At 44.1% G+C, this 25148-nt stretch overlaps 2 protein-coding genes and 1 non-coding gene across 5 annotated transcripts in view; all 3 read left to right on the forward strand.

Moving 5' to 3' along the window:
• The first annotated feature begins 1881 nt into the window (after nucleotides 1-1881).
• TRNAD-GUC (transfer RNA aspartic acid (anticodon GUC)) lies at nucleotides 1882-1953 on the forward strand. Its single transcript has one exon. It is a non-coding gene; the product is annotated as a tRNA-Asp (tRNA).
• A 616-nt stretch (nucleotides 1954-2569) lies between these two features.
• On the forward strand, nucleotides 2570-6488 carry UBC (ubiquitin C). Its single transcript, XM_087913479.1, has 2 exons — nucleotides 2570-2708; nucleotides 3898-6488. The coding sequence occupies exon 2, from the start codon at nucleotides 3903-3905 to the stop codon at nucleotides 6414-6416; it is 2514 nt and encodes an 837-aa protein (XP_087769605.1). The 5' UTR covers nucleotides 2570-2708; nucleotides 3898-3902; the 3' UTR covers nucleotides 6417-6488.
• Nucleotides 6489-8616: 2128 nt separating this feature from the next.
• The window catches only part of SCARB1 (scavenger receptor class B member 1), a 54829-nt gene continuing 38297 nt past the window's right edge, over nucleotides 8617-25148 (forward strand). For all 3 annotated transcript variants that reach the window (XM_026716192.2, XM_026716194.2, XM_026716193.2), the window contains exon 1: nucleotides 8617-8809. In XM_026716192.2, the coding sequence (XP_026571977.1) occupies nucleotides 8663-8809 (147 nt within the window). In that variant the 5' untranslated portion in view covers nucleotides 8617-8662. The remainder of the gene's footprint in view (nucleotides 8810-25148) is intronic.

The raw sequence follows: 25148 nt of genomic DNA on the forward strand, positions 1-25148 counted from the left end.
GGCCCGGAAGACCAGAGCAGTAAGGAGGAACTGGAAACGAACTCCCAGGAAGATCAAGGCTATCATAAGAACAGAGGTGGAACTTTAGGAAATCAAGGAAATACTCAATTACAACAGGAGAGAGAAGAAAGTAGGACACATCTTCAGGCACAAGGAGAGACCGGAGCCATTACAAGACAAAGAGTGAAACAGAATTAAATGGAAGAAGAAAAGAAACTACTATCAATTAATATAAATGGTTTAAACTCGACGATAAAAAGGAAAGGATAATAGCCAAACTAATCAAACAAAATGCTGATATAGTATGTCTACAAGAAACTCATATAAAGAAATCAGTAGCAAAATACTTAGAATGTCTGAAATTAGTGAAGCTATTCACCTCTACCGGCAGACCCAGGGAAAAAGAAAGGGATTGGAGTATATGTTAAAGAGGATTTGAAAGCAGATTAAGGAAGAAGAATATAAGTTGCAAGCGTTTGCGGATGATATGATTTTTTTCATTGAAGAACCAACAGAAAGAGGACAAAAGTTGATGAATGAATTAGAACAATTTGGAGCAGTAGCAGGACTAAAAATTAATAGGAAGAAAACAAAATTAATGACTAAAACTTTAACAGAAAAACAGAAAATAGAACTAGAAGAAGTTATGGGAATACAAGTGATAAAGAAAGCTAAATACTTAGGAATATGGTTGACAGCACATTGTAAGACACTTAAGGAAAATAATTATGATAAATTGATGCAGCAGGTAAAGAAGGATTTAGAAACATGGGGCAAGCTGCATCTTTCATTATTAGGCAGGACTGCTGCTATTAAAATGAATATTCTTCCAAAATTCCTATATATATTTCAGACTATCCCAATCAAAGTACACAATTTTTTTTTGAAGAACTTAATAAAATAACTGTAAAATTCATTTGGCAAGGGAAAAAAACCTAGAATAAACTTAAAGGCAATGCAGGATATGAAGAGCAGGGGACGGCTGGCACTTCCAAATTGGGAGTTGTATTATATATAGTGCAGCCTCTTTAGTATGGTTGAAGGAATGGGTGAATTTAACCAATAAGAGAATATTATTCTTAGAAGGCCATGACTTGCAGAGGGGGTGGCGTGCTTGTTTATGGGATATTGGGAAAACTAGCCAGAAATATTTTCACAGACACCTAATCAGAGATTCATTATTGACTAATTGGAAGAAAATACGGAAAAAATACTATTTAAAAATACCAATTTGGATCTCAACAATGGAGGTGACGATTCACCCAAATAATCTGGATATTACTAAAATGATTAAATATAAGAACCTATTGGATACGCAAGGAAATCTGAAATCGCGGCAAGACCTTCAAGATCGGGGATTAAAAATTGATCGGTGGGCATATTTTCAAATTCAAAGTAGATATAAACAGGACGAGAAAGAATTTGGAATTAACAATAAACTCCAGCAACAAGATAAAATTTTATTAGGATCAGGCAAAAAAAAAATATAACCAAATTTTATAATTATTTATTAGAAGTAGAATTAGAAGAAGAAATTGTAAAAGGGAACATGATAGCCTGGAGCAGGAATATAGGACATAGTATCTCCATAACAGAATGGGAAAAGGTCTGAGGTAGAAATAATAAAATTACAAAATCGGTATCGTACAAAGAAAGTCTGTTTGCCTGTTGCCTCCTGAAAAAGCACCTTTGGGGTTTACATGGGCTGCTGATGCTGCTCCCGGGAAAGTTCATCCGGAAGGTCTGCTTGAGTCTCTTTTCTCTTGCAACAAAACAAGATTTCTTTGCTTAGGAAACGTCTGAATCAGGTCTTAAAGTGAGTCAGAAGTTGATTCTGTATGATCTCCAAGGAGGGTGACTGGAAGGCTCTGCCAGGGCCCCTCCTCGTTAGTATAGTGGTAAGTATCCCCGCCTGTCACGCGGGAGACCGGGGTTCGATTCCCCGACGGGGAGGCCTACGTTTTGTTTTTAAGTTAATTTTTTTATAGTAAAATTTAGTTGGTCGCAGCCTTTATTTATTTTCTTTATTTGCATTGATGCATGAGCACCAGATGCCTCCAAGGAAGATTTAAGCAGAAAAAATGCAATTTTCCCTTTTTGCAGACTCGGTTGATAGAAAAATTCTGGGCTTGCTGGAGAAAGTAGTTGGGGAGGTTGCAATTTTTACCCGAATGAGGCCACTTCTCCAATCCCTATTTTAAGAGTCTTCCATTCCCAGAATTCCTTAGCCAGAATTCCCTAACTTGCTTGACTGGATGAATTCTGGGAGTTGAAGTCCATCCATGGGGAAATCTTGGAATTGGCTTTAATTCTTTATTTCCTCCTTTCTTCTTCTCTTCTTATCCGTCCATTCCGTCTTAGCAAAGAAATCCACGCCTGGTTTTCCTTCTAACCAATCCCTCTTCCATTCAACCGCTTTGTCTTACATTCACCGCGCATCGAACTTTTTATCCTTCCGCCGCTGCATTCCACAGAAGGCGGAGTGGATTAACTGCGTACGCCCCCTTTCTGACCGTCCCGCCTCCCTATTGGCTAACAAGAGACCGCGTGCACTCTAATGAAAAATAACCCCTCCCTTTCTGTTGGCGGAGGGATCCACGTGCGACGCCTATATAAAAGGCCGCCGCGGCCGGGTACGCAGTTAGATCAAGTTGCCTCTTGCTTCTGTGAATTTGTTGCTGTCTGCTAGGGCCCACTCGAGCTCCGCCGTAAGCCTTGATTGTTACATTTATGTCTTATAGTGATATGTTTTTTCCTGTACTTTCTGTTAAATTCGGTCTGAGGGAGGGTTAACTTTCTTTGGACGAGCCTCATTTGGAAAGTGGGGGGGGATCCTCGTTTCTGAGGGGGACTGAAACCGTGTAGGCGGGAAGCGCGGATTTTCACACGTTGCCCCTTCGTGGCGGCTTTGGCTGAAGGGGGGAAGGCTATTTTTAATTAAAACGAAGAGGAGGAGGAGGAGGAGGGAAGGGAGAGGAGAGGAAGGCCCCAACGGCTCTTATTCAACCGCGGACCAAAATGGCCGCCCCGGAAGCTGGGAAAGGAGACTTAGTCCCCGCCCACTCGCTTGTGACGTCTCCATTCTGACGTCGCACGCTTGTAACTCCGCCCCCCACCAAAGTCACCCAGTGCGCAGACGCGCTTTCTCTTGCTCTGCTCTTGGATTCTTGGGCCGAGAAGCGTAGGTAAAGGAGGTCGGTTGTGGCCTGCAGCCCCTCTCCCCACGGACCTTGCTAGATTTTTTTTGGGGGGGTTGATAGGGAATGGGAGCTCATGCACCCTAAGAAGGCTCCCTTGGGGGTAAAAGCAGGGTGGGAAGGGGTTTGTGAAGGTCATCTAGTCGTGCCCTCAGCGGCCTGCTGGAAAAGCCAGGAGACCATTCTTGGAAGGTGAAGGATCTCTCCTGAAAGAACATGCAGTCCCCAAACTTGCCAAATTTAAGACTTGTGGACTTCAAGAGCTGGCTGGAGAATTCTGGGAGTTGAAGTCCACAAATCTTAAAGTTGCCAAGTTTGGGGACCTCTGATGTATGCAAGACAGCCTTTGTACTATGTATATTCATTGGTTTAACTGGATTAGGGGGTGGTCCAGCTCCAGCATATGAATCCTGGAGACTACAGTAAGGAAAAAGAAGCATGAAGGACCTGTTGTGGAGTTTTCCTTGTGTTTAAATCAAGGATCCTCCAGACTTGGCCACTTTTTTAAGACTTGTGGGATTCAGTTCCCAGAATTCCTCAGCCAGCCAGAAGTTTACCAGTTGCCAAGTTTGGAGCTGCCTGTTTTAAATGGAAATGTAAGCTGTTACAAGTTGACATTGGAAAAAGGAGCTCAGTTGAAAGCGTTACAAACTGGATTGACCTGGTTTCCTCTCTCTGTTTCCCTCTTTCCGTATTGCAGAGAAAATGCAGATCTTTGTCAAGACCTTGACTGGGAAAACCATTACCCTGGAGGTGGAGCCCAGTGACACCATCGAGAATGTCAAGGCCAAGATCCAGGACAAGGAAGGCATTCCTCCCGACCAACAGAGGCTGATTTTTGCTGGGAAACAGCTAGAAGATGGCCGCACCCTATCTGATTATAACATCCAGAAGGAGTCCACCCTCCATCTTGTCCTGCGTCTGAGGGGAGGCATGCAGATTTTTGTGAAGACCCTGACTGGAAAAACCATCACTCTTGAGGTGGAGCCCAGTGACACCATCGAGAATGTGAAGGCCAAGATCCAGGACAAGGAAGGCATTCCTCCCGACCAGCAGAGGCTAATCTTTGCTGGCAAACAGCTAGAAGATGGCCGCACCTTGTCCGACTACAACATCCAGAAGGAGTCCACCCTCCATCTTGTCCTGCGTCTGAGGGGAGGCATGCAGATCTTTGTCAAGACCTTGACTGGGAAAACAATCACTCTTGAGGTGGAGCCCAGTGACACCATCGAGAATGTGAAGGCCAAGATCCAGGACAAGGAAGGCATTCCTCCCGACCAGCAGAGGCTGATTTTTGCTGGGAAACAGCTAGAAGATGGCCGCACCCTATCTGATTACAACATCCAGAAGGAGTCCACCCTCCATCTTGTCCTGCGTCTGAGGGGCGGCATGCAGATCTTTGTGAAAACCTTGACTGGGAAAACCATCACCCTGGAGGTGGAGCCCAGTGACACCATCGAGAATGTCAAGGCCAAGATCCAGGACAAGGAAGGCATTCCTCCTGACCAGCAGAGATTGATCTTTGCTGGCAAACAGCTAGAAGATGGCCGCACCTTGTCCGACTACAACATCCAGAAGGAGTCCACCCTCCATCTTGTCCTGCGTCTGAGGGGAGGCATGCAGATTTTTGTGAAGACCCTGACTGGGAAAACCATCACCCTGGAGGTGGAGCCCAGTGACACCATCGAGAATGTGAAGGCCAAGATCCAGGACAAGGAAGGCATTCCTCCCGACCAGCAGAGGCTGATCTTTGCTGGCAAACAGCTAGAAGATGGCCGCACCTTGTCCGACTACAACATCCAGAAGGAGTCCACCCTCCATCTTGTCCTGCGTCTGAGGGGCGGCATGCAGATCTTTGTGAAAACCTTGACTGGGAAAACCATCACCCTGGAGGTGGAGCCCAGTGACACCATCGAGAATGTCAAGGCCAAGATCCAGGACAAGGAAGGCATTCCTCCTGACCAGCAGAGGCTGATCTTTGCTGGCAAACAGCTAGAAGATGGCCGCACCTTGTCCGACTACAACATCCAGAAGGAGTCCACCCTCCATCTTGTCCTGCGCCTGAGGGGAGGCATGCAGATTTTTGTGAAGACCCTGACTGGAAAAACCATAACTCTTGAGGTGGAGCCCAGTGACACCATCGAGAATGTGAAGGCCAAGATCCAGGACAAGGAAGGCATTCCTCCTGACCAGCAGAGGCTGATCTTTGCTGGGAAACAGCTAGAAGATGGCCGCACCTTGTCCGACTACAACATCCAGAAGGAGTCCACCCTCCATCTTGTCCTGCGTCTGAGGGGCGGCATGCAGATCTTTGTGAAAACCTTGACTGGGAAAACCATCACCCTGGAGGTGGAGCCCAGTGACACCATCGAGAATGTCAAGGCCAAGATCCAGGACAAGGAAGGCATTCCTCCCGACCAGCAGAGGCTGATCTTTGCTGGCAAACAGCTAGAAGATGGCCGCACCTTGTCCGACTACAACATCCAGAAGGAGTCCACCCTCCATCTTGTCCTGCGTCTGAGGGGAGGCATGCAGATTTTTGTGAAGACCCTGACTGGAAAAACCATAACTCTTGAGGTGGAGCCCAGTGACACCATCGAGAATGTGAAGGCCAAGATCCAGGACAAGGAAGGCATTCCTCCTGACCAGCAGAGGCTGATCTTTGCTGGGAAACAGCTAGAAGATGGCCGCACCTTGTCCGACTACAACATCCAGAAGGAGTCCACCCTCCATCTTGTCCTGCGTCTGAGGGGCGGCATGCAGATCTTTGTGAAAACCTTGACTGGGAAAACCATCACCCTGGAGGTGGAGCCCAGTGACACCATCGAGAATGTCAAGGCCAAGATCCAGGACAAGGAAGGCATTCCTCCTGACCAGCAGAGGCTGATCTTTGCTGGCAAACAGCTAGAAGATGGCCGCACCTTGTCCGACTACAACATCCAGAAGGAGTCCACCCTCCATCTTGTCCTGCGTCTGAGGGGAGGCATGCAGATTTTTGTGAAAACCTTGACTGGAAAAACCATAACTCTTGAGGTGGAGCCCAGTGACACCATCGAGAATGTGAAGGCCAAGATCCAGGACAAGGAAGGCATTCCTCCCGACCAGCAGAGGCTGATCTTTGCTGGCAAACAGCTAGAAGATGGCCGCACCTTGTCTGACTACAACATCCAGAAGGAGTCCACCCTCCACCTGGTCCTACGCCTGAGGGGTGGTTTTTAAACTTTCTGCTTGCTTACAACTATAGAAGTAAGCTTCACTGCACTTTGTTTCAATAAAGCTGTTGGGATTCCCTATTGTCTTTGTGAATTGTTGTGTACAAAATATAAACTAGAGCCAGGAGGGTGGAATGAAAACTCATTTACAAAATGGGGCAAACACTTAAAGCGGAAGGTGGTGAGATTTAAGATGCTTTGCCAATGCTTAGCAAAGGAAGCTAGTCATGAATGCTAAGTAGATCATGACTCAAAATTGTGATTAAATGTAAAATAACAAGGCTTGAAGGCCTTTGCTTCAGCCCCAGGGACTTAAGATGATATATACGTTTTCTAGCGTATTGGAAAAAGGATAGGAAGTGGAGACTACCTGGTACTACTGTTCATTTTGGGGGCTTGAGTGACTTAATGCAGTTAAGGGTAAAGAATCTTAGGTTTCCTTTACATTTGGAAAAGTTCCAGCCTTTCCTATAATGGGTTTGTTCAAATGTCACTAGATCAGGGGTCTCCAACCTTGGGGACCACCAAACTCAATTTTAAATCCCAAAAACTCTGCAGGAAAATTCCCTGCCCTGTTTTCCTACCATCAATCATTCGTCACCATCTCAGTTCTCACAGAGGGAGACCTACCTACCTGCTTCATGTGAGGAAAGTAGCAGAAGTCTCTCTCCCCCAAAACCGCCAGAAATGAGTCTGTGAGGCTTGCAGCCCAAAGCCAAAGAAAGCAGCAGCAGCCCTGTAGCCAGGCGTGTGGGGTGGGTGGGGCAAATCCCCCCCCACCTCACTGGTTAGCAATGCAAGCTAAGCAAGCCTTGTGTTCCCGCACAGCCTGGATTAATTTGGGAGGGACATTTCTCTGCGGACCACCAGTGGTCTCCAGCCCACTGGTTGGCAACGATTGCATGAGACGACACATACCGAGTAACCTCTATGGAGATTACCTAGTCTGTGATGTGTATTCTGTTAAAACTAGACCGTTCACCTTTGGCCAGCACCCCTGGCCACGTTAGCTAATGAGTTTATTAGATGATACAAGGGGGAATTGTGCAGACTGATTCTTTGGAGAGGAACCACAATCCCTGCTGGACAGCCACCGCTCTGATGGCGCATCTTCCCAAGGTGGGAGATGGCGCCTGGAGGAACCCTGCACACCGTGCCTGGAAGTGCAGAGGGAGCCACAATGGGACCAAAGGCCCTTTTCCCTCCTGTTTCCAACTCATTCCCCTTTTTCGTCACCTCTCATTTTCCTTCCTATTCCTTCTTTCCTCCTTCCCTTCCATCCCCAACTCCTTTCTTCCTCTTGTTCCCAACTCCTTCCTGTTCATTCTTTCCTCCCTCCCTGTTCACCTTTCCTATCTTCCTCCTCCCATCCATTCCCAACTCCTTCCTTCCTTCCTCATCCCCAACTCCCTTTCTCACTCCTTCCTTCCTTCCTCCCCATTCACTTTTCTTTCCTACCTTCCCAACTCCTTCCTTCCTTCCTTCCTCTCATCCCCAACTCCCTTTCTCACTCCTTCCTTCCTTCCTTCCTCCTTCCCATTCACTTTTCTTTCCTACCTTCCCTTCCCAACTCCTTCCTTCCTCTCATCCCCAACTCCCTTTCTCACTCCCTTCCTTCCTTCCTCCCCATTCACTTTTCTTTCCTACCTTCCCTTCCCAACTCCTTCCTTCCTTCCTCAACTCCCTTTCTCACTCCCTTCCTTCCTCCCCATTCACTTTTCTTTCCTACCTTCCCTTCCCAACTCCTTCCTTCCTTCCTTCCTTCCTTCCTTCCTTCCTTCCTTCCTTAACTCCCTTTCTCCTTCCTTCCTTCCTCCCCATTCACTTTTCTTTCCTACCTTCCCCCCTCCCTCCCTCCCATCCATTCCCAACTCCCTTCTCGTTCCTCCTCTCTTTCCTCCCTTCCATCCTTCTCATTCCTCCCCTCCCCTCCCATTCCAACTCCTCCCCAGCGCGAGAGCCCCCTTCCCCGCTCCCTCCTCCGAGGTGCCAGGCGAGACGTGGCAGCGGAGCCGACCGACCGGCCGACCCCGGCCAGAGCCTCCCTCGCGCAGACCCTCCCGCCCTCCCGCCTTCCAGGCCAGCCCCGGGGGCGACGCCCGCGTCGGGCCCCTCCTTCTGGAGGCGTTGCCGGCCGTCGTTGGCTGCCGCGCCGGGCGGGGAGTGGCGGCGGCGCCCGTCAAGAGCCCCCGCGGCGGGCATCGCACGGAGCGCGGAGCTGCGGCGGCGGCGGCGGGACTGGCAAGGCCGGCTATGGCGAGGGGCGAGAGCACCAAGCGCGGCTGCGGGAAGCGCTGCGGGGCCGTGGCCGGGCTGGCCGGGCTGGGCTTGCTCTGCCTGGGCTTCGGGCTGCTGCTGCTGCAGACCGTGCCGGCCCTCTTGAGGCAGCAGGTGGCCAAGGTAAGGGGGCCGAGGGTGGGGGGTGCCTTTCCCACCCACCCCCTCACCCCACCTCAGACAGACTGCCTCGAGGAGGGAGGCTCGACCCCGCCTGCAGCGGGGCTCGCTCGGAGAGGGGCTCCCTGCAGTTAAGAGCTCTGAAAAAACGCTAATTTTGTTTTTAAAAAGACAACCTAATTGGGATTGAAGAGCTGCAAATTTTTTTCCCTTCCTGTCCGGTTCGTTATTTATCTTCCCTTTCCTTCCTTCCTTCCTTCCTTCCTTCCTTCCTTCCTTCCTTCCTTTCTTTCTTTCTTTCTTTCTTTCCTTCTTTCTTTCTTTCCTTCCTTCCTTCCTTCCTTTCTTTCTTTCTTTCCTTCTTTCTTTCCTTCCAGCCTTCTTTTCTTCCTTCCTTCTTTCTTTCCTCCCCCTCCCCCTCCCCCCCCTCCCTCTCCCTCCCTCCCTCCTTGGGTGGGGGTTGACTAGATGACCTACAAGATCCCTTCCAACTTTGTTAATGTGAATCTCTCTCTCTCTCTCTCTCTCTCTTTCTCTCCCCCAATTTCTTTCTCTGTCTCTCTTTCTTTTCCCGTCTCTTTCTCTCTCTCTCTTTCTCTCTTTGGCCTCTGTCTCTCTCTCCACCTTTTTTCTTTCTCTCCTTTTCTTTCTCTCTCTCTCTCCCTCCCTTTTTTTCTCCTAGTTCTTTCCTCTAAGTTCTTGTCCCGCCAGTCCTGCTAGTGAGGCTAGGGCGACTCTTTTGCAATCTGAGTTTGATTTATCCTTGGCTAAATAAACGTTTGTTTTTCTGTCTTTGCAAAGATGGGTAAAGCTGGTGCTTTGGCCAGCTAGTTAAGCTGCTTGCTTTCTTTCTTTCTTTCAGTCTCCTCCTTTCTTAAATTTAGGGATTTCTTTTTTTTTTTTTTAAAGTCAGTTCAGAGTCTGGAGGCTTCAAATGGAGACAAGACAACCACAAAAGCACCCACACACACCAGACACTCCCAAAACCTTTTCTCCAGTTGGAACTTACGCTTCTAATTGATGAAAATATTATTTTGTGCACTTGTGGGCATGCCTGAGACAGGATGCATAGCAGCACAAATCAGAATAGAGCTGGAAGAGACCTTGGAGGTCTTCTAGTCCGGCCCCCTGTTCAAGCAGAAGACCCTGTACCGTTTCAGATAAATGGTTCTCCAATCTCTTCTTCAAGACCTCCAGTGATGAAGCCCAACTTCTAGAGGCAAGTTGTTCCACTGGTTTATTGTTCTCACTGTCAGGAAATTCCTCCTTAATTCCAAGTTGCTGCTCTCCTTAATTTGCTTTGGAAAATAGCTTGACCCTCTCCTCTTTCGGGCAGCCCCTCAAATATTGTAACACTGTTATTATGTCCCGCCAGTCCTTCTTTTCTCTAGATTGGCCATAACCAATTATTTTACGCATAAGGACTGCAGGTGGACAAAGGGAAAGAAAAGAAAAAAGAAAAAAAAAGAAAAAAAAACACCTTTGCAATTGTGTGGCACCCAAATTTACAACCTATTTGCCTTGGTGGTTCCATGAATTACTGAAGCTGTTATGCTGCTACAGTCATAAGTGCGAGGACCAATTCGTCAGCCACTTTTTTTTCCCCCAGTGCCGCTGTAACTTAAGTGGTCTCCAAAACAGTCTTAAATTGAGGACTAGCCTCCCCATCAGAATCATTGCTGAACCCCATGGAATTGCATGCAAGAAATAGCAAGCTTTGTCCAAGTTCTGTTGTTTAGTTTTTCCAGGCAGAATTGGAAAGGAGTCGGACTTTGTTTTCCACACCCAGCTCTCTTGAAATCCACTTTCTCCCGTTCTCCCTCCCTGTTTCTTGTCATTCCTGTTGGAAACACAATATCTGTGTGTTTGTTACAGTGCTTTGTTGTTGTTGTTTTGGGGGGGGGGGTTGCTGGAGCAACCAAAAAATTAAATTCAGACTTCAAGACAGAGGAAGGAAATCTTGCTCGCGCGTTCCAAGGGCTTCTAAACTAAGATTTATTATTTTATTTTTTTGGTCTCTTCTCTCTGCTGGATTTTGTAGGTTACGGAAGGATTTAATGTACACCAGTTTTCATCTACAGCAAGCAACAGATTGAATAAATAAAGGCAGGACAAACCCATTCATGAGGCTTCTGTGCTTTAACATTTATTAAGCAAGTCTTCCTCTGCAGGCAATGCAACCTTCCTCTTAAATTTACAAAATCTGAAGTGTTCCAGTTGGCAATACACAATCCATAACAAAAGAAAGTATAATTAAAGCACTTACCGCCCCACCCTTCTCCTTTGATCCCATTCCTCTCTCAGCTAAGAGCTGTGATTCTTAACCCCTGCCGCCATTCAAGTGTACGTTACCTGCAGCGATTGAATAATTTGCAAACATTAAAGCACACAGTTCAAGAAACCTTGGGAATAAATCCAGGTTTTTCCCTCCCTCCTCTGCAGCCTGGGTTTTAAGGCATTTTGACAGCTTATAGTTAGAATAATAATAACAGAATTGGGTGGGACTTTGTAGGTCATCTAGTCCAACCCCTCCTGCTCAACGCCTCCCCAAGGCCATTCCTGACAGATGGCAGTCCAGTCTGTCCTTGAAACAGGATGGATTTGATTTAAATCCAGTAGGTTTAAATCATGATTTAACACATGATTTAAATCATGATTTAAATCAGTAGTAGAAAGGCTTGATTTAAATCCCCTCGATTTAAATTATAATTTTTAAAGAGCCACTGTCATCTCTGTCCTGCAGCAGCTCCTCCTCTGACCTGCTGTTGACTCACCGACAGTCCCATTGCTTTTAATGGGATGGCTGGTAATGCGCCAGGGACACAAGGTGAGGGACGTGATAGGCAGCAGGTGAGTGGATGCCCACTAACAGGCGCTGCCACGATGGATCTGAAATGACAGGTGCCCTTTAATATTACATTTATAAGTTCCTTAGAAGGCCTCCCTTTCGTTTTTTTACTGCTTGCTTCTCCTCCTCACGCTTAGAGCCTGGTGGCACAGATGCATTTTTCTTCAGTGTACACAGATTTGCAAAACAAGGGGATAAAGGAATATTCCTGAGCGGTGTTTTATGATTCATCTCGCGTTACTGTGAAATTGCGTGAAGGCGTCCATGCAGGGCATGTTATCTCAGCTTGCAGAGCTTGGATTCATGGAATGAGTTTACCCCCACCCCCCAAAAGTAAATATTGCAGAATACATGCACTCACATAACTAAGCTCCCTTTCATGCTGAATAAACTAAATTACGAGTGTATCTTAAATGGAAAACTATCTTTAGATAGATTTTTACTCCAAAAGTATTTTATTAAAATTAATTGGATAAAATTTAAAAAAAAAATCTGATTTAAATTTAAAAAATTCAATTTAAATTTTAAAAATCTGATTGTTGTTTTTTTAAATTAATCATTTATTTTTGTCCGCTCTATCTTGAAAGCTTCCAGTGATGAAGCTCCCATAACATTTGAAAGCAAGCCTTCCATTGATGGGTTGGTTGGTTGGTTGGTTGGTTAGTTGGTTCAGCTTTTTTCTTCTGGTGGTTGGAAAAGTTATCCTTTAACTTTGGCGTCTGAGTTTTTCATGAGCAGTCACGGTCTTTATCACTCTTCTCCTTTGTCAACAAAGCTAGACTCAGTTGCTCAGACTTTGTGCTATGCTTATCATGTATGGCTGTCCCTTTGTCCGAAAGGAATACACCTGTACAAATAGCAGGAGGGTGTTGACCTTAGTGGCCACAGCAGCACATCTTTCTCTGATATCACTCCTTCGAGGAAAGCCAGATCATGGAAAAGTCACCGCTAGGATTACCTGGAACTCTTGTCGCAGGTTATAATAACAGAATCTTGAAAGGAAGCCAAGATATTCCCTCTGCCTACCCAAGAAGATCAGTCTTGAGTTTCTTCCTCACCTGTTCTTCCTAAGCTGGTGTTTATCCAACAATGGTTGAAACTTTTTTTCTCGAGGTCACCCCCATGCTTCTGTTCATTGGGGGACTTAATCCTTCGGCCTCCTTTGGCTGAGTTGGAAGGGACCTTGTAGGTCATCTAGTCCAATCCCTCGCCCAGCAGACCCTACACCATTTCTGACAAATGGCAGTCCAGTCTCTTCTTGAAAGCTTCCAGGGATGAAGCTCCCACAATTTCCGAAGGCAACTTCTGTTCCATGGGTTGATTACTCTCACGGTCAGAAAGTTTCTCCTTATTTCCAGGTTAAATCTCTCCTTGATCAGTTTCCATCCATTATTCCTTGTCCGGGTGCCTTGGAAAATAGCTCGACCGTCTCCTCTCTGTGGCAGCCCCTCAAATATTGGCAGACTGTTGTCTTGTCTCCCCTGGTCCTTCTCTTCATTAGACTAGCCAGGCCCAGTTCCTGCAACCGTTCATCATATGTTTTAGTCTCCAGTCCCCTCATCATCCTGGTTGCTCTTCTCTGCACTCTTTCTAGAGTCTCAACATCTTTTTTATAGTGTGGTGACCAAAACTGGATGCCGTACTCTTGGTGTGGCCTTACTAAGGCTTTACAGAGCAGTATTAGTACCTCTCTTGATCTTGATTGTATCCTTCTGTTAATGCATTTTAGGATTGCATTGGCTTTTTTGGCTGCTGCCACACATTGCTGGCTCATATTTAACTGGTTGTCTACCAAGACTCCAAGATCCCTCTCACAGTTCCTGCTATTAAGCCTGGTTTCCCGCAGTCTATATGTGTACTTTTGGTTTTTCTTGCCTGAGTGTAAGCTTTTCTCTACATTGAATTTCATTTTTGGTTCTGGGGTACTATCTGAATGAAATCATTTCCCTAGATGAAAAGTCCCCTCCCCCCGTCAAAATAGTTAATTCTGCCATCTCTCCTTGGTAATGGGGCAATTCCAGATACTTGGATGAGGCAGAATGGAGATTTTTTTTTCTTTCCCAAAAATGTGTGGGCTCCAGTTGCCCAGCCGTCTCCTTTAATCTGAATTCTCCAAGTGAAAGGATTGGGAATCCGATTCTTATTTGCAAAAGAGAGTTGAAGCACTGTGAAAAACACAAGATCCAGATTGTCAACATTGAACTTACGTGATATAATTTAGACAGAGTTGGTGCAAGCAAACAGGCAGCCAGAGTGGGAAAAAAAAATGTGGCGCAAACTTGCCAAACCGAGCATGAATTCTAACAAAAAGCCTCGGGGAGGAGGACATCTTTTAATTCTGTCAGTTTTCCTGCAGACTTTATTTTACCAGCTCTTCCAGAGTTTTCTAAGCTTTCGTCTTAACCCCCCAGTTTTGTTTTAAGACTCCTATCCTGCGAGGATCTTGCAACTCAAACTTGGAACAAAGCAATTCCTAAAATGTTCTTCCACTGGAGAGAAACGTGGTTGTGAACTGAAACTATTTAAAGTACCCCTAATTCGTTAGCAGGGCCCTCAAAATTAAGAATCATCCTAATCTACTGCAAGGGCGATTGTTGAGGTTGGCCTTGTGAATCCAGAACTGATTCACCTTAGAGCGCTTTTCTATTGATGCAACAGTTGTGGGTTGTTGGTTTTTTTGAGGAACTAACTGTTCTGTGGCCGAGAGTTGGTGCCAAAATGATGGTAATTTTCTGGTCTCAAACCCAGACCAACCAATTATTTTGCAACTCGGGAAAGCATCTGATTAAGGAAAGATGCGTCAGTGATAATGTCAGAATTGAAGTATTTAGCAGTATCCCCAAAAACAGAAACGTTGCACTGGAAAGGCGACAGGACCGAATAATTTTAATTTCATAGCTCAGGAATGGCAACCTTTTGCAGGATGGCAACCTTTAATGTCTCAGAATGAGTCGCTGTTTCTCTGGTGCCGTAAATCTGATTTGGGGGCAAAGACTCCTGTTTACGATTTCTATTTTTTGTGTGTCTGTGCACGTGTGTATGTTGTTTTGCCCCAGAATAAGGAACTTCTCAAACCCTAATATAAGAAACAGAGGATTTTTTTTTTGCTGATCCCATATCTTATTAAGAAGGGTAGAAGCATCAATTTTTATGCTTAGGGAAACTGCCTGACTTAAAATGCCTCAATTTCGGGTTTCACTTCTTCTTGGCCAACACTCAAAAAGCCAAAGGAGCCAGTTTGAATTCTATCTTGGAAGTGAAAAGGAGATTGATGGTGAAGTGGCTGGGAACTGTCAGAGGAATCTGATTAGAGATTGAATCTTAAGTGAGGGATTAAACCAGGCTGGTGTGTCATCCTGCAAAAGAGAACAAGAGAGAGGAAAAGGGGACAGACAGACAGTGACAGAAGAGAGAAGAGAAAGAGACAAGAGGAAGAGAGGAGAAGAGAGACAGAAGAGATGAGAGAGAGAGAGGAGAAAGAGAAGAAAGATTAAAAGAGAAAGAGGCAAAAGAGAGAGGACAGAGAAGGAGAAGATAGACAGAAGAGAGTGTGAGAGAGAGAGAGAAGAGAGAGAGAGAAGAGAGAGAGAGAGAAAGACGAGAAAGAGACAAGAGAGAGGAGAGAAGGAGAAGAAAGACAGAAAAGAGAAGAGAGCGAGGGAGAGAGGAGAAAGAGAGAGAGAAGAGAAAGAGAGAGAGAAAGAAAGGCATATTCAAAAGTCTTAAATAACTCGCAGTACGAAACAAAAGCTGCCAGTCTTCCGTGGCTCTTTAAGCTGGCTGGCACTCCAAGTGGGCGTATATATTTGAGCAAAAACAAAAAATAATTACAAGGACGGGAATAGCTTTAAGAATATGACTATTATGAGATTGTATTGTGGGTTTTTTTTTGTTTCTTTCTTTCCACTTGCCTCTGTTTGTACAGCACACTCAAAGAGCAGCCTCTTTCCTCCTCCTCTTTCCTCCTCCGTTCAGATCCGGCTTGTCACATCGGATTAGGGTTAGCTCTCTTGGAACGCACAGCTAAGCATCTGGGTCACTTTGCTGAACCAGGATGGAGTTAACCCCCAAAAAGCCAGATTGTGCAAAGTGTCTTTTTTCTTTTTCTTTTTTCCCCCGATTCCCCCCAAAATTGGGTCCTTTGGATGTCTTAGCTTCTGAATGTCTCGACTTGACGGTGATTAAATACAGGTAACGCTCGACTTACAACCACGATTGAGCACAAAATTTCTGTTGTTTAAGGGGAGCCATCTGTTGAGCTTTGCCCCATTTTTATGACTTTTCTTGCCACAGCGGTTCGGTGAATCGCTTTGCCTGAGTTTGTGCATTGTTGTTAATTTATGAACATGGTCATTAAGCGAATCTGGCTTCCCCATGGTCCCATGACACACACACACACACACACACGGAGACTGGAATCACCATAAATATGAACCAGTGGCCAAGCACACAAATGCAAATTACATTGCCCATGGGGATGCGGCAAAGGTGGTGTGAAAAACAGCCATAAGGTGGTATTCAGCTGGTTCGGATCGGTTCTGAAGAACCGGTAGCGGAAATTTTGAGTAGTTTGGAGGACCAGCCAATCCCGCCTCTGACTGGCCCCGCCAGCCCCCATCTCTTCTCCGCCTCCCATTGCGTCCCAGCTGATCGGCTGGGTCTTCTTTGGTTGCCCTGCATAGGAGAACGGAGCTGGAAAGCAGGTCAGTGGGGTGGGGAGGGAATGGAGATTTTGTAGTATATCCTTTCCCAGCCATGCCCACCAAGCCATGCCTGCCAAGCCAAGCCACGGCCACAGAACCGGTAGTAAAAAAAATATTGAATCCCACCACCGGCATAAGCAGGGATGAGATTCTACCAATTTGGACCGGCTCAAGTGAACCGGATGTTAAAGTTACATCTGGTTCGCCGAATTGCTATTTCAACCGGCAGGCCCTGACCACCCCACCCCTCCTACCACCTCACCCCTCCCACCACCCCACCCCTCCCAGGAGTCTCCACGCAGCCCATTTTGATGCAGGTAAGTGCAGGTAAGCGCAGACGCTCTGGGACGGAGAAAAATGGGCCTTCCGGAAGTCTGGAAACAGACCTGTTTTCGGTTTCCGGTGGGTCTCTCAGAGCCTAGGGAGGCTGTTTTCACCCTCCCAGAGGCCTGGGGAAGCCTGCGGACCCTTGGGAGGGCAAAAACAGCCTCCCCCCAGCTTTGGAGACCCACCAGAAGCCAGAAACAGGAAGTTCCGGTTAGGCTACTCCCACCATGGCCATGTCCACCCAGCAACCAGGCAGCAAACCGGTTGCTGGGATTTTTGAATCCCACTCCTGGGCATCAGTCGCTGTTTTCAGTGCCCTTGTAGCTTTGAACGTCACTAAATGAACTCCTGTTAAGTCAAGGACTGCTTGTACGGGGAAATATCTGATTTTGGCCCTGGCTGCAGTGTACAACCCTGAGTTTCATTCATTGTTTCATTCCCCGTCCTTTGAAGCTGATCTTGAGCAGTTTGTCAAATTAAGGCTTGCCTGACTGGGGGCGGGTGGGATAGAACATATATTTGCTTTGGGTGCTGCGTTGGAGACCTTCTCTTGTCTTTCTGGTATCAAAAGAGATTATAAAGAGCAAGTGTAGAACATGGTTAATCTGCTAATGGAGAGGAACAACTATGGATTATCCTGTCTGCTAATTACAGTTAACCCAAGAGGATTAGATCCTTTATTCCAATTATTTAGGAAAAGATAACCCAAGAGCTTAAAGCAATGTTTTTAAAATCTGGCAACTTCAAGATGCATAGACTAATTCTCCAGGCATAACTAGCTGGAGGGGTGGGGGAATTCTGGGAGTTGAAGTCCATACATGGTGTACGGACTCCTGCTTGGGCAGGGTTTGGACTAGATGTCCTACAAGGTCCCTTCCAACTCTGTTAATCTGAATCTTCACGTATCCCAAGTTTCAAAAACACCAATTTAATTAAGGCTCTAGTCCAGGGGTCGCCAACCTTTTGGACCTCAGGGACTACCAAACTTATAATTTTAGATCCCAGGGACCATTAACTGTTTCTGTGGGTGTGGCCTAATTTGTGGGTGTGGCTTGGTGGGCATGTGACTGGCTGGGCATGGCTTGTATGTAAATATTATAAATATTTATATAAATATTGAATTTTTTATTAAAAAAGAGCAACTTTTACCCAAAATCAGGCAAAGCAGGCAGATGGAGTTGCTCACAGAGTCATTCAGTGATCTATCTATCTGCCATCGGCTAGCTCAGTCTCTCAGATTTGCTTGCCGTGAGTCTGCACTGAATTTGCTTGCAAGCAAACCTCCAGTCCTAAGGGAGGTTCGGCTGTACTTAAAAGCAAAGCTGAAGATCTAAAGACTAGCTGGAAAGCAAGAAATCCAACCATTTTCTGCTTCCTAGCTAACCTAAATCTCCCGGTGCAGCAGAACCGATGATGATCGGAAAAAGGAAAAACAGAAATTTAGCCGGCAAGTTTACCAGGTAAGGAATAAGTGGGTGGCGCAGTCTTGTGTTTCTGCACAGCCTGCTTTGGGGGTTGCTCTGGGGGTGAGATTTCTCTGCAGCCCACCAAAATTTTCTCACGGCCCACCGGTTGGTGACCGCTGCTCTAGTCCTCAAGAACTCTGCCAACATATTTGGGGTGTATTTTATCCAAAAGCTTGCGTGAAAATTATGTGGTTCTAGAACTCAGCAATTACAGAACGGAATTACAGAACAACAGAGCTGCAAGGGACTTTAGAGGCAGTTGTGAGATTCAAAAAATTTTTTTTTTATTTTTAAAATAAAGTTTATTTAAGATTAATATATTTAAAACACTTTAAAAAAACAAACAAACATATAAACACACATATATATACATATATACATTTTGCAGGAGGTATTGAGCATTGGTTACACTTTTTTTTTCACCCCCTAACATTGACGTGATCTGCCTTGTTACAATACTTCCTCGTTTTTTTTAATGTTTTAATTTCATAGAATACTTTATGATTAAATGCACGTCTTCCATAGTTTCATAGCTTATCTAGTTGTCAAATATTGCTTTTTCTTTAACCATTCATACCAACAATTCCAAATTTTATAGTAGTCACTATCTTTGTTGTTTTTTTAATAATTTAGTTAGGCTAACAATCTCTGCACACCCGTGAATGTTTTTAATGACCATCGCCTCTGAAGGAACAGTAGACAGTTTCCAATTTTGTGCATAGCTTATTCTGGCTACCGTTACAATGTGCAAGATTAAATATTGATATTTTTTTTCTATTTTTAAATCTATCATACCCAGCAAGAAGGTTTTTGGTTCAAATTTTACATCTTGTTTAGTTATGTTTAGAATCCAATTTTTAATATTTCTCCACAACTTCTGGGCATATGGACACGTCCACCACAAATAAAAGTATGTTCCCTGGACACAGTTACACTTCCAACAATTTGGCCAGAGATTCGGAAACATCTTAGCCAGTCTCACAGGTGGCAGATGCCAATGATACACCATTTTATACAGATTCTCTTTGTACGAGACTCACATGGTTAATTTGTAATTTATTTCTCAAATATGTTCCCACTTGTCTAGTTCAATACTGTGGCCCACATTTTTTGCCCAAATTATCATACATTCCTTAACTGTTTCTTCTTTTAATTTGTAATCCAAAAGATATTTATATATTTTACTAATCAATTTCCTTTCCTCTCCATGCCAGATCTTGTCTAATTCTTGGTAGGTCATATTAAAGCCAAATTGTTCTTTATCTTTTTTATAATACATGTACATAGGGCCACCATGCTATCTCTTTTCCTTGTATTTGATTCCTACCCCTTAACTCTCCGGTTTCGTGTAGTAGGTCTTTATATCTTACAATATTATCAAAATCTAAAACATTTGGATGTGTAACTGCCTCCATTGTAGATAACCAAAGTGGGACCTTAAAATAGTGTAATTTTTTATTTTTTCCCAAATAGTTAATAACACACTCCTTATATAATGCCTTTGAAAATACGAGTGGTGTTTACTCTTTCCATCCCACATAAATGCGTGCCATCCAAGTTGGAGATCAAAGCCCTCTAATGTTAAGATCCTTTTATTTATCAAATTAACCCAGTCTTTGAACCAAGTTGCTATCGCGGCATGGTAGTATGTTTCAAAATCTGGAAGACCGAAGCTGCCTTTCTTTCTGTGTCCTGTAACAATTTATATTTTATTCTGGTTTTTTCCCCCGACAGATAAATTTAGATATATGTTTATTTTATTCTTCAAAAAACCTTTTTTCCAACTTGACTGGCACTGTCTGAAATAGAAGCAATAATTTTGGCAAAATATTCATTTTTACTATTGCGATACGACCCAATAGAGATATTTGTAATTTAGCCCAATTAACTAAGTCTTTAAATATTTGAATTGTTAATTTATCATAATTATCTTTTTTAATTGACGAGCACCTGGCTGTCAGCCATATCCCCAAATATTTTACTTTGTTTACCACCTGTATCCCTAATCTGTTTGTTAGTTCTTCCTTTTGTTCATTTGTACGATTTTTTGTTATCACTTTTTTTTTTTCTTTGTTAATTTTCAACCCTGCCACCTTTCCATGTTGTTCTATTTCTTTCATTAAAATGGGGGTCGTTTCTAGGGGGTCTTCCAATATAAATGCCATATCATCAGCAAATGCTTGGAGTTTGTACTCCTCTTTTTAAACTTTTAATCCCCTGATCTCTTGATTTTGTCGAATTTGTGCTAATTGCGTCTCTTCTGCTAATATATATATATTTATCCTTATACTATCTGTATTTTCCCCATTTATCAATATTTTTGCAGTTTGGGTATTATATATTGTTTTAATGAATCCTAAAATTCTTTTGCCAAATTTCATGCCTGTCAATTGTTTGATAAGAAAATTCCAATTCAAGTTGTCAAAAGCCTTCTGGGCATCTAAAAACATCAGTGCCATTGATTTAGTTGTGTGTACTTCATAGAATTCTAAAACGTCCATAATTATTCTTGTACTTGTCTTCATTTGTCTATACGGTAGAAACCCATTCTGGGCAGTCAGTATGAATAATCCTGCTTAATACTTTCTTTAATATTTCTGCCAATATTGTGGCCAAAATTTTATAATCTACATTTAAAAGTGATATTGGCCTATAATTTTGATTTTTTTGTGGATCTAATTGCTCTTTATGAATAAGGGTTATATACGCTTCAGTCCATGATTTCGGTATATTAGCACTATCCAAGGCTTCATTATATAAGTCTGTCATTAACTCCTCCAGTAACTCTTGAAACTCCTTATAAAATTCAGACGAATTTCCATCCGGGCCCGGGGATTTATTTGGCTTTTGTGCTCCAATTGCCTTTCTAATTTCTTCTATCGATATTTTATTATTTAAAATACATTTCTTTTCATCCGTAATTTCCAGCAATTTTTTTCCCTTCAAATATTGATTAATGAGTTCTTCTGGTACTTCTTCTTGATTGTATAAATTCATTTAAAAAAGAAAATCCTTAGCAATTTCTTTCTTTTCCTTAGCCTGAGTACGTACTTTCCCTTCTTGGTCTTGGAGAGCTACAGTCATTCTTTTTCCTTGTTCTTTTTTTATTTTATGGGCTAGCCAGGTTGCTTCTCTCCTTGGTTAGTTTCCATCTGTTGCTTCTTGTCCTGCCTTCAGGTGCTTTGGAATTCTTATTTCAGATATTGAAAGATAGTTATCATGTCACCCCCAGTCCTTCTCGTCATTCTCTTCATTATACACCTAGTTCCCACAACCTTTCATCATATGTTCTAGCCTCCTAATCAGATGTTTTAAGTTTCGCAATGGAAAATAATTGGAACAACTAATCTTCGAGAGAGTAATTTTTTTCTCACCCGCAAACATGTCTTCATTTCTATTTATGTGGGAAAAACCTGGGAGGCCAGGCCAAGGGATGTTACCAAGGGTTACATCAGATAAGAGGTGGCTTAGCCCACAGATGGATAATGGACTGGGCAAGAAAAGAGACTCTCCCCAGTTTCTCATAAAAAGAGACAGTTGGGAGAATTACGTTTTCAGTTTTCTGAGATTCTGTAAATGTAACTTTGCAATAAAGTAGAATTCCCGGTAGTTCTTCTGATTGTGTTTCTTGTCTGGTCTCCCTGGTTGGGCTGGCAATTTATGGCAAGACGGGTAGTCCTCGAGTTATGGTCACAATTGTGCCCAACATTTATTTCGCTAAGTAAAACATTTGTTAAGGGAGCTTGTCCCTTTTTGTTATCAGCGTTCCAGAAAACCTTAACTCCAATAAATAGCTCTGAGATAGACGTGTTCTTAAAGTTTCCTTTTATTAGAGTAGTTATACTGGCAAATCTAGGAAACCCCAAATCTGAAATTTCCGGGTTTCCCTCCAATAACTAAAAAATTACAAATTCACCCCGTTGCACCCATCATCCCATCACCTGCCCCAATCTCCATCCGTCCCAACTAGAGACGTCCTCTCACCCAGGTGCAGAAATGACATGACCTTGACTTAGAAGAAGAATGCTATTATGTAACCACATACTAACCACATACACTCCAAGACATTTACCCCTCCCATCTTCCCCAGGCTCAAGAATGTGGCAGGGTGGAAGCTTCTGGTGCTAATATGGCTTCCAAAGCTGACATTTATGACTTTACGTGCCATGGTTGTGAAGTGAATCTTTTAAGATTTAAGTTAATAACACGGTCATTAAGCGAATCCTATGGATTTTGCTTGTCAGAAGGTTGGAAAAAGGGGATCGCATAACTCCAGGAGATTGTGACCGTCATAAATATGAATCAGTTGCCACGTACACCAAGACAAATCAATGACCACGATAGAGATGCTGCAAAGGTTATAAGTGTCATGTCATAGTCTGAATCCGAGGGGGAAGACGAACAGCTGACAGAGCGGGAGTGTGGTTCCGTTGGCTGTAGAGGAAACTGGGGAAGGGCAAAGTCCAGCTGAGCAGAGCAGGGGAGAGGTAAACAAGGGAGAGGGAGTTCAGAGGAAGACCCAGGCCCACCCCCTCTTCATCCTAGGGCACGCAGGGAGGAACAGAGAAGGGAGCAACAGAGAAGGGAGCAACAGAGAAGGGAGCAACGTGGGTTGTATGATTTACGAGGGAGGAAAGGGCCCTGATTCCCTACATTAGCCACATCTGGGAAGAGAGTTTAAAAGAGATGCATGTTGAGTGCAGCGCCTGCTGGGAACAAACATGCTTATTTTGTCTTGACTTTGGTTATCTGCGTTCCTGGCATCCTCCCAACTATGTTGAGTTATTACCATGCCTTCACATCTGGAATTCCTTCTCCTGCCCTGCCAGACTAATTACCTCATTTTGCCTCATTTTACCTTGTTTGGGTTTATAGTTACAGTTTTTGTTGACCATGTTTTGGACTTGATTCTCTGCAGCCAAAGGCTGTTCCTGGGAGAGTTTTTCTCCAGCCAGAAGGTAACCAGGACATTGGGGGCAGAGTTGGAGCTACTAAAGGGACTGTTATTAATTATCTGATTGTGTTGCCCTTGTGCCATGCCCCTTTGGGTCGTCGCAATAAGTATGAAAAACAGCCATAAGCAGTGGTGGGATTCAGCCAGTTCACACCAGTTCGGAAGAACCGGTGTTAACTTTCTGAGCAGTTTGGTGAACTGGTTGTTGGAAGAAATCATTAGGGGAGAACCGGTTGTTACATTATTTGAATCCCACCACTGGCCATAAGTCGCTTTTTTTCAGTGCCGTTGTAACTTTGAATGGTCACTAAACGAATTGTCATTAAGTCAAGGACTGCTTGTACAGGGAAATATCTGATTTTGGCCTAGCTGAGTGATAGTCTTGTTTTATTTCCTATCTTTTAAAGATCAAAAGCCGATCTTAAGCGGTTTGTCAAATTGATGGTTTGCCTTCCTTGCGAGGGATAATATATATAACACGTATATTTGCTTTGGGTGCTGCGTCTGAGGCCTTCTCTTGCCTTTCTGGTATCAAATGAGATGAAAAACAGCCTGTGTAGAACATGGTTAATCTGCGCATGTCATTTTTCCCCCCAGTTCTGTCGAAACTTCAAACAGTAACTAAATATTACCTGTAATGCCCTAGGAAATGGACATTTGGGGCAAGGTGTTTGGCAACACAATGACTGTTTGGAGTATTGCAGTGTACATTCAGTACCAGAAGAATAAACACAGATGGCTGAGGCTTCATTTAACTTCTTTATAATCATATAAAGTAAATTTTACACTACCAGTTGTAGATTTCTCCAACATGGAGCAAACTCAAACAGAAGCAGACATGTTACAGGTTCAGAGGAGAACAGCAACTCAGGAGCTCAGGAACAGACCTCAGTTTCACTTTAGTTCAGCCGGCAAGCAAGCAAGTTAGTTTCTCTTTCACTTTAGAGCTGAGCACAGAACAGAGATAAACCACGGCCTGATTCTCTCTTTAAGTTTCAACCCTCAATTCAGCTCTCCTTGGCTTGACCTTGTCACCAAGCTCTATTACAGTTCGTGAATATACTCTGATAATGACCCACTGGCAGAATTCAAGTTGCAACCTGCTTGAGGCTAAGGGATTGCAACTGATATTGGGTAATCCAGAACTTGGTTAAACCTGTGGTTCTGGCGGTTTGATTATGGGTGGACCATTTGTCCAGCAAACTCGGAGATAACCGCCTATAGGCCAAGAGAACAGGCAAGAACAGGCAAGGCAAGGACTCTTGGAGACGTTAAAGATTAAGAGAGAGTGGCATGAATGTGTAGGCTGATTCAGCCTCTTATCTTCTGCCCAAAAAAGTCAAGTTGCTGAGTTGCTTTCTCGTGTTCTCGCACGCTTTCCACTTAATTATGTTGAGGCTCTAGAAAGAGTGCAGAGAAGAGCAACCAGGATGATGAGGGGATTGGAGGCTAAAACACATGAAGAACTGTTGCAGGAACTGGGCCTGGCTAGTCTAGGGAAGAGAAGGACCAGGGGAGACAGGAGAGCAGCCTTCGAATATTTGAGGGGCTGCCACAGAGAGGAGGGGGTTGAGCTATTTTCCAAGGCACCCGAAGGCCAGACAAGGAATAATGGATGGAAACTGAACAAGGAGAGATTCAACCTGGAAATAAGGAGGAATTTTCTGATAGTGAGAACAATCAACTGTGAGAGAACAGAAGTTGCCTTCAGAAGTTGTGGGAGTTTCATCACTGGAAGCCTTCAAGAAGAGACTGGATTACCACCTGTCAGAAATGGTGTAGGGTCTCCTGCTTGGGCGGGGGGTTGGACTAGATGACCTACAAGGTCCCTTCCAGCTCTGTTAATCTTTTCTCTTCTCTTCTGTTAGATTCGATTCTTCATAATTCTAATCCTAATTCTTCTTCTTCTTCTTCTTCTTCTTCTTCTTCTTCTTCTTCTTCTTCTTCTTCTTCTTCTTCTTCTTCTTCTTCTTCTTCTTCTTCTTCTTCTTCTTCTTCTTCTTCTTCTTCTAATTCTAATTCTAATTCTATTCTAATGACCATC

Source organism: Pseudonaja textilis, chromosome 15 (assembly GCF_049901715.1).
Source record: "Pseudonaja textilis isolate UNSWEBS1 chromosome 15, rPseTex1.2, whole genome shotgun sequence".
NCBI lineage: Eukaryota > Metazoa > Chordata > Lepidosauria > Squamata > Elapidae > Pseudonaja > Pseudonaja textilis.

Bases quoted from the DNA above. Each gene is read 5' to 3' on its own strand.
- UBC (XM_087913479.1), top strand. From the start codon at position 3,903: ATGCAGATCTTTGTCAAGACCTTGACTGGGAAAACCATTACCCTGGAG.